The 21,147-nt window shown below is 46.1% G+C and overlaps 1 protein-coding gene across 2 annotated transcripts; it reads right to left on the reverse strand.

Annotated features, from left to right (window-relative positions):
• Positions 1–426: 426 nt before the first annotated feature.
• Positions 427–20,925, reverse strand: LOC114445912 (complement C1q-like protein 2). 2 transcript variants are annotated; one of them, XM_028421233.1, is made up of 6 exons: positions 20,692–20,925; positions 20,522–20,575; positions 20,372–20,434; positions 1,916–1,978; positions 1,028–1,159; positions 427–955 (listed from the first exon to the last, which is right to left on the reverse strand). In XM_028421233.1, exons 1-6 carry the CDS (start codon positions 20,894–20,896, stop codon positions 678–680), a joined length of 795 nt encoding a protein of 264 aa, XP_028277034.1. In that variant the 5' UTR covers positions 20,897–20,925; the 3' UTR covers positions 427–677. The 2 variants fall into 2 exon arrangements, with proteins under 2 accessions (XP_028277034.1, XP_028277035.1); XM_028421234.1 differs by lacking the exons at positions 20,372–20,434; positions 20,522–20,575; positions 20,692–20,925 and adding exons at positions 2,066–2,119; positions 2,236–2,454; positions 3,394–3,473 and having other exon boundaries at positions 429–955.
• Between the last annotated feature and the right edge of the window lie 222 nt (positions 20,926–21,147).

Here is a 21,147-nt window from a genome sequence, read left to right on the forward strand (position 1 = left end):
TAGTGAATAATCCACCATGACGCTCTGGGAGGACGGACAAACCAAAAGATCACAGGCCTAAAGACTGACAGCTGCCAGAGGAGGTAAAGAAAAGCCCTGCCTTTAGTCTGGATCTGTGCCCGTGGCTTTTGTGCAGTCCAGATTGTGTGGTGTGAGGAGGTCATTCATGCCACAACACACCTGTTGATAGGGTCTGTGTCGGAGTCCTGTCAGACGACACTCATCCAAACATCCCAGCCGGCACTGAATCAGCCTGAATTGTGGTGTATGTTTTTTTAATGCTTTTATTGAATGTTTTTGTCTCCATTGTGCTCACTGGTTCATTCAATGTTTCCTTGGTCTGTTTGTTCTTTCAGGTGTGGTACAGTGAAGCAGGTGTTTTCCTGCTTCATCATCTGTTTCCTGGTTCCTCCCCCAAATCAAAACACACAGACTTTATGTGCAATGCTGTGTTTATTGTTTAATGAAGACAGAATCAGAACCATCACACTGTGGATAAAGACACATGTTCCATCACTGTCGATCATTCAGAGTGTTTTGATGCAGATGCAGAGGAAACATTTCAAACATGTGAATGAGTGGTTGCCCTGCATCCTTCTTCATATGGAGGAAGATGAGATCTTTACATTGTTACAGTGATTCATGCTGATCTGATTACAACAGGAAGTGACCCCCTCTCACATGGTGAACAGCAGGTGACCACTGAAGGTGTTGTGGTGGTTGTAGCTGTCAATTAGTTTACAATTTTGCCACAGACGCACAAACACCTGGTCTCCAGGGTTCAGCTGCAGTGTGGCACCATTAGAAGTAGTTGTGTGTTGAGATGTTTGTTGTTCATACGCGTTAAAAATGTGCTCTGAATTCCTGACCAACACAGCACCTGTGGGATCTGGACCACTTCCACACAGGTGCCACTCAAAGTGGTACAGTCCTCTGACAGGTGCAGTGAAGATACCTGAGGACAGAAGCAGCAGTTAGACCCTCAGACTGACCTCAGCTGAGAGCAGACGTTCAGTGCTGTTGTTACCTGTGTGTGGGCTGTAGGCGTTTCCGATGTTTGTGACGACATGTTTGAAGATCACAGTGGTGTATGTGTTAAAGGGTCCGACCGTAAGAGAACCTTCTGTTATCAGTGAGGCTGAGAAAGCCACCTGTTTGGCTGAGAGAGGAAAGTGTCATTTTAAGCTTTGTGTTGTTCTGCTGTACATATGTACACACATGATCTGTTGTTCAGACTTCAAACTGTACCTTGAAGCTGCTGCTTCAGCTGGTCCGTCTCAGTTTTCTGTTTCTCCAGATTTGTTACCTGTTCTGGAAAAAAAATTGTAATTATAAACCTTTAAACTTTTTCTGAGGCCCAGTCTGCTTGTTTGTGTCCTTTGTTGTTTGTGGTCCAAATATTAAGCTACCCTACTAAGTCCTGTTGTGCTCAATAGAGGACTTCCAGCCTTTGCAATGACTACTCATGTGTTTGGGTTGAGGGCAACTTTCTCTTCATGCTAAGATGAAATGGAGACTTTTTTACCCAAGTAACCAGGAATCATAAATCATAAATAAAAAAGAATAAACACCTGTTGTTAGTAAAAATAATGACCCTTTCATCAGTAACAGCTGTGATGGACATGAGAACGATTTAATGAGGTTAGCCAATAGCTAACTAGCCTGCTTACTTTGTTATTTTCATTTAAAGATTCAAACCTGGCCTACCTAGATCTCCTGAACACTTTCAATTCAATACTTTCCTCAGTACATATCAGAAAACCTGTTCTGAAGCAGTTCAACAAGTTGTACACAACGTGCTGTGAAAATACTTTTAGAACATCCTGAGTTGACCTCTTCTTTTAGCTCTGACTAGGCAGGAAAAAGTTAGTCAGGAGGATAAGACATGATCTGTTGTTCAGACTTCAAACTGTACCTTGAAGCTGCTGCTTCAGCTGGTCCGTCTCAGTTTTCTGTTTCTCCAGATTTGTTACCTGTTCTGAAAAAAGAGGAAAGAAGTTGTTACATGTTTGGACTGAGACACAGCTCAGCAGCACAGATCTGTTGTTCAGACTTCAGGCTGTACCTTGGAGCTGCTTTCTCAGCTGGGTGGACTCAGTGTTCAGTTTCTCCAGATTTTCTAAAAAAAACCTTCACACCATCAGTTTCTTTGGAAACTCAACATCTGTAGAATAAATATTGGATCCAATAAAACATAAAACCATCTCTGTCACTTCTACCTGACGTAACATGTACCTGTATTTTGTCTTTGTAGGGACTTGATCTCCTCCTTCTGAGCAGCCAGAGAGGCGGCCATCACTCTCAGCACAGCGTGGATGTCCAGGGGACAGGGCTGGAGGTACTCCACCTGCTGGGCAAGAACTTCTTTTTCTTCTTCTGTAAGATTCTTGGAGTCAGAACCAGCCAGAAGGCAGAGCAGGAACATCACGGTGGTCTTCATCCTCTCAGTGGATCCTGTACAGGTGAACTGTGTCTGTAACTCTGAGTGAGCTTTATAAAGCAGATGAAAGAGGTGTGACTGCTGGAACATAATATGTTGCTACAATGCTCTTTGTGGAATAATTTTTTGATTTGACAGTGAAAATGAATTTGAACATTCCTGTGAAATCTAAATTCAATCATTTGAACAGAAGAGACTGGCGTGGTTCAGAGAGTATTGAGAAGTGAGCCATAAGAATGTCTGCAGATGTAACGGGTACCGTAGCAACAGATAAGCTCCTGAAATTCAGGAAGGAAACGAGGAGGCAGGGCGACGGCGTGTCAGCACTCTCCAGTCCTCTGCAGCCATTTATTCAAACTTGATGTTTATGTTCGATGTATGTCAGGTATTGAATGTCCTTTCAACATAACAACACATTTCAGTGTCAAAATACAATACATCAGCAAATACCAGGTGCGTGGTCACTTACTCTTTATACTTACACATAGACCATTGTAATATTAAGCCATACTTAAAATACTTTCACAAACTTCTATTAACAGTATGTAATATAAACTTTTCCTCTGAGCATAACAATGATCAAACATTAAACACTAAACATTTCATCCTCGACTCATTTAGTAAAAACAACTCATAACCGAGAGCGACGCTGCGCGGAGCTGTGAATATTTCACATTCTCATAAGAAAACATCAGACACGGTGTCTGTGCGCGCTCCCGTGTGTGTGGAGCGATGTGCGCGCTCGTGTGTTTGTGTGTGTGCGCGCGCGCTCTTGTTGACCAAAGTATTTACGTCACTCTGCGGACAGCGGGCCCAGTCTGTCCGTAACGAACCAAAACTAATTAAAAGCATGTTTGTAGCGAGAGCTGTTCGGCCAACATAACTCACTCAAACCTTTGACATGGAATCACATGGTTTCATCCTTATTTTGTGACTTTTTACACATCACTAACCTCAAATTCAGGAAAGAAACGATGAGGCAGGGCGACAGCTCAGTACTCTGGTGTTCTCTGCAGTAAGACGGAACATCCACACGGAGCGCAGGGAGACCCGACGCTGCCCCCTGCTGTTCTGGAGTGGTTATTACAAAACCATTTTTATTTACAAGGAAAAACCCCTTACACAATACACATTTCATGTTTCTCAGATATTTATCTATATTCCAAAAAATACATGAAAAATAATGTGTTCCTCCCAAAACACAATTGGAACACTTTTGTGGGCGTCTCACACTCCCCTCCAAAAAAAATAGGTCCCACCATTTACTGTATAACTTTTCCCAAATGAAATTCTATATACCTCAGATTTAACTCTTTACTAAAGGCAAATGCTGGGTTACAAACAGATGTCTGGGCTGCTTCAGATGCACACCAAGAAGAGCAGCATGGCCCTATTGCAGGCACACACTCATAGCTCCAAGGTCACAGGCTCCTCCCCTCCCAGTTCCGTGTCAGACAGAGGTCTCCCCACTGCTGCAACCTACAAGGTTACACTTCAGATATCGTGAGGTTCATAGGCTGCTGACCAGGCCTGAAGGGAGAAGGACAAGAGAAAAGGGGGCCTCCCCTCTGTCGGTCACGGAACTGGGTCACAAAGCATTAAAAATGATTATATGATGCACAATGAAAAATGTACACCTCTTAATAATTCCACCATTCTTGACTCACTGTGATTTCAATCATGAGAGACTCAGCGAACTGAATGAGAAAGAATTTATTAATACAATAATTGTGAATGTGCATTGGCGTCCTAGACCCCGTCGTGAGGACCACGTCCGAAAGGGGGGAAACTCGAGCGGAGAGGCCGCTGATCCGAAGACCCCCCGGGTCTAGACCTGGTGGTGGTGTAGAAGCAGGAGAGCAGGAGAGGGGAGACCTTGAACTGCGAGGATGGGGAGGTGCTTGGGGTGGAGGAGGGTTGCCGGATTCGATCGGGAGACAGCTGGAGAAGAGACAGAGACTTTTAAATCTCTTGCTACGTTATGATTGGGCAGGAGAGGGACAGATCGACAGCTGATTGGTGAGGGAGGTGCCATCTATTAAACACCTGACTATGTGGGAGGTCACTAGACAGAGTGCAGTGCAGTGAAAGAGAGTGCTAGGATGGTGAAGAGGGAAGGGGATAGAGATAAGAGGTGAATGATGTGGAATAGAGTCTTCATGACTGAACTTACGCTGAGAGCTACATTTCTGTGATGCTTTATCAATCATAAACACTTATGATGATACAGTGCCTGTTAAAAGCTAGAACATGTAGAGTGAGGCCGATGCAGCATCTGTGCAGGGTCACATGTGTCATCGTCAATATAATAAATATGAGTGTGTATTAGTACTGTGTGTAGCCTGTACACATTTTAAGAATATTGCAGAGTGAAACAGTCTTTAGAGGACATTACATTCATTCACATCTTGTAGCTTCCTCAGTGCATTCATCAGTGTGTCAGCAGTAGTGAAACAGCAAACACTACGAGCAGCAGGCTGGTGTGAATGTGGATGGAGTTGGCTCCACCTTGATTACACTGATCCACGTTGTTGCAGCAGTAGGCGGAGATGTTCGGGCGTGTTGTATTGCTGACAGTGCTGCATGTAGCATTGCTGGCACACAGCTTCAATATGGACAAGCTGTTGCCTGACAACACACAAATAGACAGCGCCTTTAACCCAACACTCATTTATGAGAACTGTTCAAACCTTCTAACCAACACTTGAACAATATATAGAAACTATAAAGGAAGCCTTTGATATGAAAATGGGGATCCTGAAAAATGTCATGTTAGTTCTATCAAGTCAGAAGTGGTGTTTTTATCTTTACCTGGAAGGAAAACCACAGTCATGCAATTGTCGAGCGGCGCCGGACACTCCTCAGTGTTCTGGTTGCATTCTGTAATGGAGGGAGAGGGGGCGCAGACATAGCACTTCAGTGACCGCACTGCAAATATGAAGAACAAGGCAGGTTAGTGTGGGGAAATACATGCCGTGAAGAACATGATGTTCAAAAAGCAGCTCAGAGGCAGCAGAGCAGTGCGACATTAGAGCAGCGTACGCTGTTAGACTATAAATATGGATGTATTATGTCCATTCAGTTGACCTGGGAGGGAAGCAGAGAATCAGCTGTTCTAGCATGCAGGTCAACTGGTTTCATGTTGTCATGTTTGTTGTCAGTGGTTGTCAGAGGCCTGAGACCTGAAACTGAACATTTGAAGAATCAGGGCCCAGTACAGCTCAGCTGATCAGGTCTTGGTATCTCAGAGCCAGGAGCAGAAAACGGCACGTGGTGTGATGCTTTGATCCCATTGTGTCCAAAGTGTCTCTCCCCCGGCCGTCAGGCAGGTGTGACAGCACACCATACTGACGCTAATGCTCAGAGCTTAACTCTGACACCCAGAAAGAAAAGCTGAGGCCATTTGGGAACTTGTTTACTAAGATGAATGATGGAACTTCTGTCTGTTACTACTCTTGAAGGTGAAAAGTCAAATGACCACTTTTTCCATCCTTTGGCTGGGTATGCGACCTATACTCAGGTGTGACTTATTTCAAAGGTCGGTAGGAGGTTTCATTCTGATTCTCTTTGTGTTAAATTAGTGTAACTTCTCTTTACAATCCGATAGCAACCGATTAGTTCGGCAGTTTAACTTTAAAATGAAGAATATGAATCATCTGAAGCTATAAAACATAAAAACATCAGCCAATCCTCCGGGGGGACCCTGTAGGAGTATTGGCTGGTTGTCACTCTCTTCCTGGCCGAAGTCACAGACTGGTTGGGAGGCGTGGCTTCAGGGTGAGCGCCGAGAGAAAGGGGCGTGTGTTTACTTTGGAAATCTGGCTGACTCTCACTGAGCTTTAAAACCTCCTACCCTACCTTTAATAGATATAATTTCACATGTTTCATTTCACATAATTTCACACTGACAGCCACTAGAGGGCACTCTAGGCTTGTCTACCCCCAGAGGTGGCGGAGTTGTTCAGAAGTGACAGCGAGGATGAAGAGTTGAATGGATGTAGTGATTTGAAGTGAGATCCAGAGTTTGATGAACTCGTCCGTTCTTTGTGCTGCAGTTGTCTGAATGACTGTTCATATGTTAAACCTGTTGAGTTGGTTTTTCCCATAAATGCGACTCATACCAGTGCATGGTTTTTCTTCTCCATTGTGGAGTTCCGGCTGGTGCGACTAATAGTCTGTAAAATACGCTCATTGCTTTTTAGTTGTTTCTAACTTTATATCGACGTGAAAAGAAAATATTCTGATGAGACTAATCCCACCTACACAGCACACATGTAGACCAGACACCCGGAGAAAACACAGACATCCAGGGTCAGTCCAGTTAAAGACATTCTGACAACCATTCCAGGGTTGATGCATTAACCGTGAAAACAAATATCACAAGCTACTTATTGCTTCATCAAGATAAAGACACGCACTGATGTCCGTCAGCAGCACAGCCAGGTAGAAAGAAAGCTGCATCTGATGGAAGGATTGATTTGTTTGACATGTTCATGCAGCACCGGCCTGATGCGGTGTGATGGAGAGGCTCCTTGCTGTCCTCAAAGTCATAGAGAAGGTTTTTGAACAGATTGTAGCTCGCCTGTACTCAAAAACCACGACCTTTGACCTTCATTTACATACCTGGAGAGAAGCAGAGGAAGAGGAGCACGAGGCTGCGCAGCATCTTCCTCACTGAGTGTGTTCACTGCACGTCTGCTGTGTGCTGTCCAACCGTGTGCGCCCTGTTCTGGGTGGTTTCTGAGGCTTTAAAGGAAGCTGGAGCAGTTCCTCCCACAACACAACCATGACGGCAAAAACAGAAGCTTCTCATACATTCTGTCTTACTGTGTGTGTCTGTGTGTGTGTGTGTGTGTGTCTGTGTATGTGTGTTTGTCTGTGTGTGTGTGTGTCTGTGTCTGTGTGTGTGTCTGTGTGTGTCTGTGTGTGTGTGTCTGTGTGTGTCTGTTTGTGTCTGTGTGTGTGTCTGTGTGTGTTTGTCTGTGTGTGTGTGTGTCTGTGTGTGTGTGTCGGACATTCCTCGATCTTTCACTTTCCCTTTATTTACTGTCAAACACAGACACAGTTTGAGTTAAATGATCAGCTTGCTGTCTCTCTCTCTCTCTCTCTGTGTCTCTCTCTCTGCCTCTCTCTCTCTCTCTGCCTCTCTCTCTCTCTCTCTCTCCTCTGTCTCTCTCTCTCTCTCTCTCTCTCTCTCTGTCTCTCCCTCTCTCTGTCTCTCTCTCTCTCTCTCTGTCTCTCTGTCTCTCTCTCTCTCTCTCTCTCTCTGAGTGGACGGAGGGAGCACGCTGAGCAGTGACTGAGAGCATTGCGAGTGGTTTTCTAGTTTTTTTCATTTTTCTATGTAATATTGAATTTAGTGAGTTTGTGTTTTTTGTAGATCGGGTTGTTTTGGAGATTTAGAGGGTTTTTTCGGGGGTTGGTGTGGTGTGTGGGGGGTCGGCGTCTCGCCGTGCTGAGACGCCGGTATGGAGTTCACCAAACTCACCAGGAAGCACGGTGTGAAAGTGTCCCCGTCCTTCCCCTGCTCTGTGGAGCACTGCGGGCTGGCTGTGGGGAAAGCAGTGGGGTATGACAGCGTTAAGTCCGCGGCTCGGATGAACGGCGCTGTGGTGATTTTTGTGGATGACGTCGCTAAAGCGAACAGACTGGTAGAAAGCGGCGTCGTGATCAATGACGTGTTTGTGCCGGTGGCACCGCTGAGTACACCGGCAAAGAGAGTGATCGTATCGAATGTTCCACCGTTCATCAGCGATGAGTTTCTGCTGAGGGAGCTGGCGAGACACGGGAAGATAGTCTCCCCGATCAGGAAGCTGTCTTCAGGGTGCAGGTCTCCGCTCCTGAAGCATGTCGTGTCTCACAGGAGACAAGTCTTCATGATCCCGTCAAAGAAAGACGAGGAGCTGAATTTAGTGTTCCACATCAAAGTGGAGGATTTCGATTACACTGTGTTTGTTAACACTGGATCCATGAAGTGCTTTGGGTGTGGAGAAGAGGGGCACATAGTCAGAGACTGCCCTGAGAAGGAGGCCTCTGCTGAAAGGCCTCAGAGGGACAAACAAGGACAGGAAGACAGAGGACAGGTGCATGAGAGACAGGACGAACAAGGAACAGGTGAACAGAGTAAAACTGATCAAACTGAGAAAACAACAGAAGTAAGTGAATTAAATAAACAGCAGAGGATGGAGATGGGGTCACTGAGGAAGACCCAAAGGAAGAGAACCTTTTCAGAGTTCCTGCACTTCATAGAAAACAGCTCAATGAGAGCAGTGTTTGTCAGAGCAGAAGAGGTGCAGTGAGTGAACATGAGTTACAACAGCAGGAAGGACCACTGGAACCTGAGTCTAGCATGGGAGAGGAGGAGGAGGAGGAGGAGAGTCAGACTGACTCTCAGACGTCGGCCTCCTCACAGCAGGACTGTGTGTACAGTGTACAGCAGGTGAAAATCTTCCTGCAGACCACAAAGAACATGAAGAAGGTGAAGGTGGAGGATTTCTTCCCAGACAAAGAGCTGTTTTTAACATGTGTGAGGTCTCAGATCAGAAGCCGGGGTAAAGGGGGCTACACTGACCAGGAGCTGTACAGACTGAAGAAGCTAGTCCTCAGAGTCAAACAGGAGCTCCGTCATGATGACAGTCTTCCAGCTCTGTAGGACAGTGTGTGTGCTGACGGCCCTGTCCTGTCTGCTCCTCCTCACATTAAGAGCCATGAGTGATCTCAGGGTCGCCACACTGAATGTTAATGGAGCCAGAGATGTGAGGAAGAGGGCAAACCTGTTTGAACTGGTCAGGGTTAAACACATTGATGTAATGCTGGTTCAGGAAACGCACAGCGACACTTTAAATGAGACAGACTGGAGGAGGGAGTGGGACGGGGAGCTGGTTTTAAGCCATCTGAACAGCACCAGTGGAGGAGTAGCTCTGCTTTTCTCTAGAAACTTCCTGCCTGAGTCCCACACGGTGGAGGAAGTGATGGAGGGCAGGCTGATGGTGGTCAGAGCCAAGTATGAGCGCTTTACGGTTGTTTTATTAATGTGTATGCTTCAAATGCAGGACCAGGAAGAGTCCAGCTTTTAAACAGACTCAGTGTGGTTTTAAGTCAGTGTGGCCCTGAAGAGTTTTTATTCTTAGGAGGAGATTTTAACTGCACAGAGAACGATCAGATGGACAGAAACCACTGTGAGCCTCATGCTGCTTCCAAACAGGCCATGAAGCAGCTGGTGGAGGCTCATGGGCTGACCGATGTGTGGAGGGAGCTGCACGCCAGCCACAGACAGTACACCTGGGTCCAGAGGAGAGAGGACTTCTTCTCCATGGCCAGATTAGACCGGTTTTACTGTTTTAAGCATCATTTTAACATTTTTAAAGGGTGCAGAATCATTCCTGTGGGGTTTTCAGACCATTCGCTGCTGTCCTGTACTGTGTTCATTGCTAAGGTAAAGCATAGGTCTGCTTACTGGCATTTTAACACTGCTCTGTTACTGGACACTCATTTTAAAGAGAATTTTATGTTCTTCTGGAAAACTTTTAAAACAAGAAAAGCAGAGTTCTCCTCGCTGAAGCAGTGGTGGGATTGTGGGAAAGTCCAGATTAAGCAGTTTTGTCAGCAGCACACTCTCAATGTCTCCCGTGACATCACCAAATCTATGAGAGATCTGGAGATTGAAATAGTGGAACTGCAAACTTCTGCAGAGTCCACAGGAAAAGGGGGCTGTTTTGAAGACCTCAAGTGCAAAAAAGCCATGCTGGCAGACCTGCTGGGCACTAAAGCACAGGGAGCCTTGGTGCGGTCTCGTTTCCAGACTGCTGCACTGATGGACTCCCCATCAAAGTTTTTCTTCAATCTAGAGAAGAAGAACGGGCAGAGCAGTTCATCCACGCTCTGCGTTCACCTTCTGGGCAGCTGTTGACGGGAGGAAGGGACATCTGCCAGAGAGCGGTGGATTTTTATTCTGGACTATATGACAGCGAGTACAATGAGGATGAGGACACATTCGGTGCTTTCTGCAGTGGCCTGCCCAGAGTCTCACAGGAGGACAACAAAGACCTGGAGGCTCCCCTGACCGCAGAGGAATTGTTCACAGCCCTGCAGAGCCTGCAGGGAGGGAAGGCTCCAGGGATCGACGGTCTCCCCTCAGAGTTCTACAAAGCGTTTTGGCCTGAACTGAGGGAGGACATTCTGGATGTTTTTAATGAGAGCTTTTATGACTGTCAACTGCCGCAGAGCTGCAGGAGGGCGGTGCTCACTCTGCTGCCAAAAAGAGGAGATCTACAGGACATTAAGAACTGGAGGCCGGTGTCCCTGCTGTGCACGGATTATAAACTGCTATCAAAGGTCCTAGCTAACAGGCTAAAGAGGGTGATGGACCAAGTTACCCATCAGTCTCAGACATACTGTGTGCCTGGCAGGTCCATCATTGACAACGTGTCATTGATTCGGGATCTTTTGGACACCTCTGGCTCATTGGGGGTTGATGCTGGTCTGATTTCCTTAGACCAGGAAAAGGCTTTTGATCGGGTGGAGCACCGTTACCTCTGGAAGGTTCTGGAGAGGTTCGGCCTCAGCCCTGATTTTATTGCCAAGATTCAGGTTTTGTACGCAGACATTGAGAGTGTGCTGAAAATCAACGGCAACCTGTGTCGACCTTTTAAGGTGAGCCGAGGTGTCAGACAAGGCTGCTCCATGTCTGGCATGTTGTATGCACTGGCCATCGAGCCTTTTTTACATAATGTTCGCTCTTTTATCTCTGGTCTGGTTTTACCTGGTTCTGACACTGTTTTTATTTCATCTGCCTACGCAGACGACGTTATTGTCATTGTAAAAAACCAAGATGATGTAACAACCTTGGGGACAATAGTTGAAACCTTTGGAAAAGTCTCGTCTGCAAAAGTGAACTGGGCTAAGAGCGAGGCTCTAGCTGTGGGGAAATGGTCTAAAGGTCTCCCTCGTCTACCTGGAGGATTAAGCTGGAAGAGGGGGGCCTGAAGTACCTGGGAGTCTATCTGGGCAATGACCAAACAGTGCAGAAGAACTGGGAGGGGGTGGTGGAGAAGGTGGAGGGCAGGCTAGCAAAGTGGAGGTGGTTATTGCCACAGATGTCCTACAGAGGGCGGGTTTTAATTATCAATAATCTGGTGGCTTCCACCCTCTGGCACCAGTTGAAATGTTTGGAGCCCCCTGCTGGTCTGTTAGAGAGGGTGCAAAAAATATGTTTGAATTTTTTCTGGGATAATCTGCACTGGGTCCATCAGAGTGTACTGTACCTGCCCAAAGAGGAAGGGGGACAAGGACTGGTGCACCTAAAGAGCAGAACAGCAGCTTTTAGACTGCAGTATATCCAGAGGTTCCTCACAGGAAATGAGGATGTGGTCTGGAGGCCTCTGATGGGCTCAGTTTTAAGGAGGGTGGCTGGTCTGGGTGCATCAGTGTTTTTAACAGACTGTGCTTTTATACCACTGCATGATGTGCCTCCTTTTTATCAGGGACTCTTTAGAGCATGGACTCTTTTTAAATGGCAAAGACTAGGACCTGCGGCCTCTCTCTTCTGGATTCTGGAGAAGCCGCTGATCCACGGAGCTCGTCTGGACATCCAGGATTCCAGCAGACCAGGCCTCAACCAGAGACTAATCTCGGCTGGCGCAGTGAAGCTGAGACACATCGCAGACGCTGCAGGTCTGGGGTTCCATGACACGGAGACAGTGGCGTCTCTACTGGACCTGAAGTCCCACCGCTACACCAGGAATATTTAAACACGTGGACAAAGAGACTGAGTGTGGACGAGCAGGACGTTTTATTGGATTATTTTAATGGAGTTGAAATCCCGGACTGTACGGACCCTTTCCCGGACCTTGGTTTGTTTTTAGAAAAGACTGAACCAGCAGGACCTGTGGGCACAAAAACTGGACCTGTGCCCAGCCTGCACATGCTGAATGGAAAAGCTCTGTACAGGGGCTGTGCCCAGCTCTCAACAGAGACGCTTTAAAGGACAGAACGGACACAGTATGGAGGACCAGACTGAGCCCGAAGGAGGACTGTAAGCCAGTGTGGCGAGTCCTCTACAAGCCACCCATCAACAAAAGGACTGGGGATCTGCAGTGGAGGATCCTGCAGGGGGCGCTGGCTGTGAACAGTTTTATCAATAAGGTCAATCCCACGGTGTCAGTTTTATGTCCTTTCTGTGACGAGCCAGAGACGGTCTTCCACTGCTTCCTGGACTGTTGGAGACTCTCTGGTCTCTTCAGTGTTTTAAAGACTGTGTTTCTAAGGTGTGGCGTGCCCTGGACTGAAACCGCTTTATCTTTGGAGCAGGGTACAAGAAAGACAACGCTGCAACCTGGCAGTTCTTAAACTTCATGGTGGGACAGGCTAAACTGGCGATCTACAAGAGCAGGAAGGAGCAGGGACCAGAGGATCCAGCTTGTAGACTCACAGCCATGTTTAGAGGCCTGGTGAAGGCCAGAGTGAAAGTGGACTTCAGGTTCCATTCACTCATGAACAGTTTGGAGGAGTTTGTCTCCAAGTGGTGTTTTACTAGAGCTGTGTGTTCTGTTGTTGACGGACAGCTGTCCTTCAATTCAGTGTTTTTATAAAATATGATCGTGTTGAACTGATGAATTGATCTTTATTTGGAATAAAGGTGTTTAAAAAACTCACAACTCTCTGTCTCTCCCGCTCGTCTCCATCTGTCTCTCTCTCTCTCCCCCTCTGTCGTCTCTCTCTCCTCCCTCTCATCTGTCCTCTCTCTCTCTAAAATGTCTCTATTCTGTCTCCACCCTCTCTCCCTCTCTTGTCCTCTCTCTTGTCATCTCTCTCCCTCTCTCTCTGTCTTCTCTATCTCTCCATCACTCATGTATTCTCTCTATCTCTCTCCCCCTCTCATGTATATCTCTCTTCTCCCTCTCTCCTGTATATCTTCTGTCTCTCTCTCTCTCCCCTCTATCTCTCTCTTTCTATGTCTCTCTCTCTCTACCCCTCTCTCTGTCTCTATATCTCTCCCACTCTCGGTCTCTCTCTCTCTCTCTCCCTCTCCCTCTGTATTCCTCCCCCTCCTCTCTCCTCCTCTCATCTCTCTCTCCACCTCTCTCTGTCTCTCTCTCTCTCTCCCTCTCTCTGTCTCTCTCTCCTCTCTCTCTCTCTCCTCTGTCTCTCTCTCTCTCCCCCTCTCTCTGTCTCTCTCTCTCTCTCCCTCACTCTGTCTCTCTCTCTCTCTCCCTCTCTCTCTGTCTCTCCCTCCCCCCTCCCTCTCTCCCTCTCTCTCTCTCTCTCTCCCTCTCTCTGTCAACATCAACGAGCCTCCTTACAGTGTATGTATGTATATTCGTACTTATTTATCTATGAATGTTAGCTATGTCGCTAACGTTTGCTACATGTTAACTACGTATTAGCGATATCGCTGACATTAGCTACCAAGGTCATTAGCTCTTTGGTGTGTCAGGAAGGTAGAGTTCTAATAATCTGTTTTTGATCTGCTTTATAAATGAGATCTCGGTAGATAAGTTGTAGTTTAGTGAGAGGTGTTGCTTATCATAGTTACTGTGCAGACTGTTTAATACAAATGAACGCAGGTGATGATGACTGACTAGCCTGCAGGTTAAATGTGTTTGTACTGGGACAGACATCAAACATGTCCCATGATTTCTGAGCCTGTATCTGACCTGAAAGACATACAGTTCCTCTGCAGTGTTATTGTAGGTATGCTGGTAAATGAAGGGGACAGACAGACCGTCCTGAAAACACCTTTAAAGGTGAGTCCACGTTGATGGATGATTTGAATGTAAGGGTTGTGATCGCCCTTTTCCAAACTGTTTTGTAGAAACACGTCCTGGTCAGTCCTGTAATCCTCTGGATCTGTGCAGTCCTGGACCACACAGTGTTAATAGAGGCTGCTATTCTTAATGTTACAAAGGATTGACTTGGACATCTGGACTATATATCTGCAAAGTCACGTGACTTCTGATCGCTGGCAGCGTTTTTTTCATTCACTCGTTAGGGCCCGAGCACCGAGTGGTGCGAAGGCCCTATTGTAATTGCTGTGTTTATTCTTATTATTTGCCTGCCTGTTTAACTGCATTTTTCACCCCTTTGCCATGCACGAAAACTCACGAAACTTTGCACACTCATCAGGGGTGGCGAAAAATTTGATATTTTGTGGTCGCTGCAAAGGGGCGGGGCAAAATGGCTCTACAGCGCCCCCCTTGAAATTTTCAAAACACCCCTCGCATTTGGCTTAGTTTGGAGTAGGTGCACGAAAATCGGTACACATGTTTATCATACCAAGACGCACCAAAAAGTCTCTTGACACCATGACCTTAACCCAACAGGAAGTCCGCCATCTTGGATGGAAAATGGCGATTTTTAGCGATTTACACCATTGGTATGTGAGCGAACTCCTCCTAGAGCTGTAGCCCGATTGACCTGAAATTTGCTGGAGGTCACCTAAAGGACCTGCTGATCAAAAGTTATCAAAAGCTTTTCTCTACCTTACAGGGCGTGGCCTCTGTGGCTCGCCAAAGTCTGGCGACGATTCATGATTTCGCCATGTAACTTTGAACGGCTCTCACGCCTGCATACTTTATCCAAACGTCTTCAAACTTTATGAGCATGACGAGGGCTCCGCCCTGAACACCTCCATATGTTGAAACCCTTACTTACTCGTGGCGCCCCCTGCTGGTAACAGGAAATGGCCTCTTTTTACTCTGACGTGTACTGCTCCTACATAGTTGACAGCATCAACTTCATTTCACCTCTAGAACCTTCCCAACTAGTTGGTGAAGCTACACTATGAAGGCCGTGAAGCTGCGTGCAATGGTGTCGATCCTTCGCCGTGAGATTACGTTTGAGTATTTAATGACCTTAATGACCTTCTATGATCATGAAAATTCATACACACATTCTCGGGGGCATGTACTAGCAACTGATGGGGGTCTCGTAAGTGGGCGGGGCAAAATGGCTCAATGGCGCCCCCTTGAATTTTTAAAATACCCCTCTCCATAGGGGTTTTTTTGGAGTAGGAAGACAAAAATCGGCACACACACAGAACACGTCCAGATGCACATAAAAGTCTCTTGCACCATTGATCTAGACCTCACAGGAAGTCAGCCATTTTGATTTAGGCGGTCAAATTTCAGCGATTTCCACCTTTGGTATGCGGACGAACTCCTCCTAGGGATTTCGACCGATTGACTTCATATTCGGTCGCTGTCACCTAGAGACCATGCTGATCAAAAGCTATCAAAAGCTTTTCTCTAAGTTAAAGGGCGTGGCCGCTGTGGCGTCACTTCGCCATTCATACACGAACAGCTCTCTCTCCTACATACTTGCTCCAAACGGCTTCAAACTTTCTGCACGTGGTCAGAGCCCCTCCCTGAACGTCTCTAGGTCATCATGATCTATGGCGCTCCCTTGTGGTGGAGACAGGAAGTGCCATGTTCTTCACTGACATGCACTCTGTTTAATCCTTCTCTGTCATTACACAGCGAAATGAGGATCACAGATTTGACGTCCCACAGAGACACCTGTGTGGTTTTCTGTATCATGCTGCCCGTGGCGGTGGCGACTGTTGAACATTCGCCATGAAACATCAACTGCTTATAACTTCGCCGTGCATCGTCCTAGCGTCCTCAAATTTTTTTCATGTCCTAACGGTCCGTCCCCCCCCACACGTCTGCATGCTCATGAGTCACCTGCACAGCGCCACCTACAGGAAACCGGAAGTAACTGCTTCTGGACATTTTTCATGTATGAATCAAATGTTTTTTGAGGTTTGATGCACAGACGGGTCTCCACTATTCTCATGGTGTCTGGCTCCACCCAGTGGACACATACGGCACTGCAACTGATATAACTCCACCACGGATGCTCCTAAAATCCTCAAATTTTTTACATGTGATACAGACCCGACCCCGACCACGTGTGGACATCTGTGGACAGCGCCACCTACTGTAAAGAGGAGGTTACTGCACACTAACAATTTTTACATATATTGAGAGATTTGTTGCACTGACACATCTCTGCTTCTGTCTGCCGGCTTTTTCCCACCGCTGGCAAAATCGCCGCAGCTCGTGGGGGGAGCAGAGGAGGGAAGGGACGGCGTGACAGGGAGGGGGCGGTCGCGCGGAGTGCGAGGGCCCGATCATCGCTGCTTGCAGCTTTAATTTTAATTATATTCAGACTTTAATTTACTCATAATTGTTTGCGTTACTGCTTTGAGTGACAGGCAGCGATCACCCCTAAACTCCCCTCTTTGTCCGTACTTGGAGTTTTGGCGGACTTGATGCTACCAACATGGCGGCGGTCAGAGCGCCCTGGAGCCTTCCACCGAGCCTCGAAAGGGCTCTTCAGAAACAAAAGGGTCAAGTCACAGAAGCTCTGTCCATAGTTTTTACTGTCAATGTTTTATAAAGAATAGAATAGAATATACTTCATACATATATATATATATATATATATATATATATATATATATATATATATATATATATATATATATATATATATATATATATATGTATATACCAAACTGTGATGCAGTATGTCAGCAGGCTCTCAATGGATGAGTGGAAGGTCAGTAGCAGGGCGGGGTTTAGGTTGTGCTTCCTGTGGACTCTCAGGAAGTGTAGCCGCTGCTGAGCCTTCACTCAGGCAGGTTGGAGTGGTTGGAACACATTGGAGCCTGCTGTTCATCACCACCCAGATCAGATTGACCCCCATGACCCCTCTTGTTGGTTTTAGGCCTACAAGGCAACCCATGTTGCTTGTTTAGTCTTATCCCAGTGGATTGATGAGAGACCAGTGATCAGGGACTCATTATGAGCCCTTCCTTCTTTCCTATTCTTGGCTCCAGGGTGGGGCACTTGGACTCCATGGAACAGCATTTTCATGTGGGCAAGGCCCTTAGTTTACTGATTAATAAAGAGTCCCAAGAAGTGATCATGAATACAATCAGTGCAAATGAGCTTCCTCCACTGGATGGCTGCTCTCTCCCTTAGAGACAGGGTGGGGAGCTCGCTCACTCAGGAGGACCTCCAAGTAGATTTGTGGCTCCCACAGAAGCCTGTTTGTGGTTATGATGCTCCCTGGCTGTCTCCCTGGTGAGGTGGATGTTCAACAGAAGGAGACCCCAGACAGACCCAGAGTACTGCAATGATTATATCTCTCAACTGGCAGGACAGAGGAAGGTCTGGTCCTCTTACTGTCTCTTTAACCACTGCTGGATCAGGCTCTGGGTTTCAGTCAAGGTTCCTCAGACTGTTCTGGTTGTAACAGACTTTATGTGCAATGCTGTGTTTATTGTTTAATGAAGACAGAATCAGAACCATCAGCACTGTGGATAAAGACACATGTTCCATCACTGTCAATCATTCAGAGTGTTTTGATGCAGATGCAGAGGAAACATTTCAAACATGTGAATGAGTGGTTGCCCTGCATCCTTCTTCATATGGAGGAAGATGAGATCATTACATTGTTACAGTGATTCATGCTGATCTGATTACAACAGGAAGTGACCCCCTCTCACATGGTGAACACCAGGTGACCACTGAAGGTGGTGTGGTGGTTGTAGCTGTCAATTAGTTTAGAATTTTGCCACAGACGCACAAACACCTGGTCTCCAGGGTTCAGCTGCAGTGTGGCACCATTAGAAGTAGTTGTGTGTTGAGATGTTTGTTGTTCATACGCTATATAAATGTGCTCTGAATTCCTGACCAACACAGCACCTGTGGGATCTGGACCACTTCCACACAGGTGCCACTCAAAGTGGTACAGTCCTCTGACAGGTGCAGTGAAGATACCTGAGGACAGAAGCAGCAGTTAGACCATCAGCCTGACCTCAGCTGAGAGCAGACGTTCAGTGCTGTTGTTACCTGTGTGTGGGCTGTAGGCGCTTCCGATGTTTGTGACGACATGTTTGAAGATCACAGTGGTGTATGTGTTAAAGGGTCCGACCGTAAGAGAACCTTCTGTTATCAGTGAGGCTGAGAAAGCCACCTGTTTGGCTGAGAGAGGAAAGTGTCATTTTAAGCTTTGTGTTGTTCTGCTGTACATATGTACACACATGATCTGTTGTTCAGACTTCAAACTGTACCTTGAAGCTGCTGCTTCAGCTGGTCCGTCTCAGTTTTCTGTTTCTCCAGATTTGTTACCTGTTCTGGAAAAAAAATTGTAATTATAAACCTTTAAACTTGTTTTTCTGAGACCCAGTCTGCTTGTTTGTGTCCTTTGTTGTTTGTGGTCCAAATATTAAGGTACCCTACTAAGTCCTGTTGTGCTCAATAGAGGACTTCCAGCCTTTGCAATGACTACTCATGTGTTTGGGTTGAGGGCAACTTTCTCTTCATGCTAAGATTAAATGGAGACTTTTTTACCCAAGTAACCAGGAATCATAAATCATAAATAAAAAAGAATAAACACCTGTTGTTAGTAAAAATAATGACCCTTTCATCAGTAACAGCTGTGATGGACATGAGAACGATTTAATGAGGTTAGCCAATAGCTAACTAGCCTGCTTACTTTGTTATTTTCATTTAAAGATAGGGATGTCCCGATCCGATCACGTGATCGGAAATCGGGCCCGATTACGTGATTTCAGACAATCGGAATCGGAATCGGCTGTTACCTCCCGATCAGGACTCGGATATATATTTATTAGGGCTCTCAAAGTTAACGCCTTCTGTGCAGGGTGGCTATGACTAGGCCTGTCGCGATAAACAATAAATCAATTAATTGCACGATAAATTAAATGGGCTTTTAATTTAATCTTTTAATTTTTCGGCCGTGATAAATTACATTTGCATGCTGGTTTGTTTTCCTCTCTCTCTCTCCCTCTCGCTGCCAAAGAGACTGGATGACAAAAGGCGTCACTCCGGTGCGTTGTAGCGTATAACTTTATATGTCCCGCGGCTTCTGTCTTAAAATGTGTCAAATCAACAGGTAGTTCTTATTTTTAACTCATTGTGTAATGTTTATGGGATGTTCTGAGCAGACCACGGTCAGCTCGCTGTCTGCGTCACAGTGCTGCAGGGCTTGGACGTTACAGCAACACACAGAGCTGTGAAGCTGCTCAACACCGTTTCAACACTTTGCCACAATTCACCACGACACTAAACCTGCTCATTTATAGAACCTGCTCTCAGAGAGAGTCCGCGTTGTACGAGTGAAGTCCTCTCCTTCTCACTGGCGGCACTCGCTGCAGCGCCACCCAGTCTAGTCCTCTTGCCCAGTCCTCTGGTGCCATCTCTGCATCAGTTTCTATGTGTTTCTGTCCACATGGTGGCGTTTGTAAAATTCACTGCAGCTGTCTGCAGCGGCCTGATGCGCATACACACATGCAAACGCGTGCGCACACAAGCACATGTGCACAGGTCAGCCCACTCCCAGAGTGCGTGTTGTTTGGCTCTGTTGCTCATGACGTGCTAGTTGGTTTGACTTAACTCCATTGACTATGCTTAGATAAGCCATGGTAATAGGCCTACCACTACTCATAATAATAATATCAACATTAATATTAATATCATTAATAATAATAATAATAAAGTTGATGATTGGGGGCCTTTAAGGGTTAAATGTTCTTTAGAAATTAAAGTTTATTGATCCAATGGAGAATTTTGAAAGTATCAGATCGGGACTCGGTATCGGCAGATACTCAAAATCAAATGACTCGGACTCGGACTCAAAGACAAAAAAACCTGATCGGGACATCCCTATTTAAAGATTCAAACCTGGCCTACCTAGATCTCCTGAACACTTTCAATTCAATACTTTCTTCAGTACATAACAGAAAACCTGTTCTGAAGCAGTTCAACAAGTTGTACACAACGTGCTGTGAAAATACTTTTAGAACATCCTGAGTTGACCTCTTCTTTTAGCTCTGACTAGGCAGGAAAAAGTTAGTCAGGAGGATAAGACATGATCTGTTGTTCAGACTTCAAACTGTACCTTGAAGCTGCTGCTTCAGCTGGTCCGTCTCAGTTTTCTGTTTCTCCAGATTTGTTACCTGTTCTGAAAAAAGAGAAAAGAAGTTGTTACATGTTTGGACTGAGACACAGCTCAGCAGCACAGATCTGTTGTTCAGACTTCAGGCTGTACCTTGGAGCTGCTTTCTCAGCTGGGTGGACTCAGTGTTCTGTTTCTCCAGATTTTCTAAAAAAAACCTTCACACCATCAGTTTCTTTGGAAACTCAACATCTGTAGAATAAATATTGGATCCAATAAAACATAAAACCATCTCTGTCACTTCTACCTGACGTAACATGTACCTGTATTTTGTCTTTGTAGGGACTTGATCTCCTCCTTCTGAACAGCCAGAGAGGCGGCCATCTCTCTCAGCACAGCTTGGATGTCCAGGGGACAGGGCTGGAGGTACTCCACCTGCTGGGCAAGAACTTCTTTTTCTGCTTCTGTAAGATTCTTGGAGTCAGAACCAGCCAGAAGGCAGAGCAGGAACATCACGGTGGTCTTCATCCTCTCAGTGGATCCTGTACAGGTGAAGTGTGTCTGTAACTCTGAGTGAGCTTTATAAAGCAGATGAAAGAGGTGTGACTGCTGGAACATAATATGTTGCTACAATGCTCTTTGTGTTCTCATTCTTTAAGTACATCAGAAAACCGGACAGACAGCTGAAGCCTGGTGTTGGATAACTGCAGTGAAGGAAAACGTTCAATTCAATCATTTGAACATGACAGACTGTTGTGGTTCAGAGAGCTGAGAAGTGA

Source organism: Parambassis ranga, chromosome 14 (assembly GCF_900634625.1).
Source record: "Parambassis ranga chromosome 14, fParRan2.1, whole genome shotgun sequence".
NCBI lineage: Eukaryota > Metazoa > Chordata > Actinopteri > Ambassidae > Parambassis > Parambassis ranga.

What these genes read in the sequence shown, in the direction of transcription:
- LOC114445912 (XM_028421233.1), bottom strand. Translation starts at nt 20,896, where the DNA reads ATGAAGACCACCGTGATGTTCCTGCTCTGCCTTCTGGCTGGTTCTGAC. An exon ending in GCTGAAGCAGCAGCTTCAAG is followed by an intron (nt 1,979 to 20,371) that starts GTACAGTTTGAA and finishes CTCTTTTTTCAG; the next exon opens with AACAGGTAACAAATCTGGAG. An exon ending in CGCCTACAGCCCACACACAG is followed by an intron (nt 956 to 1,027) that starts GTAACAACAGCA and finishes TTCTGTCCTCAG; the next exon opens with GTATCTTCACTGCACCTGTC.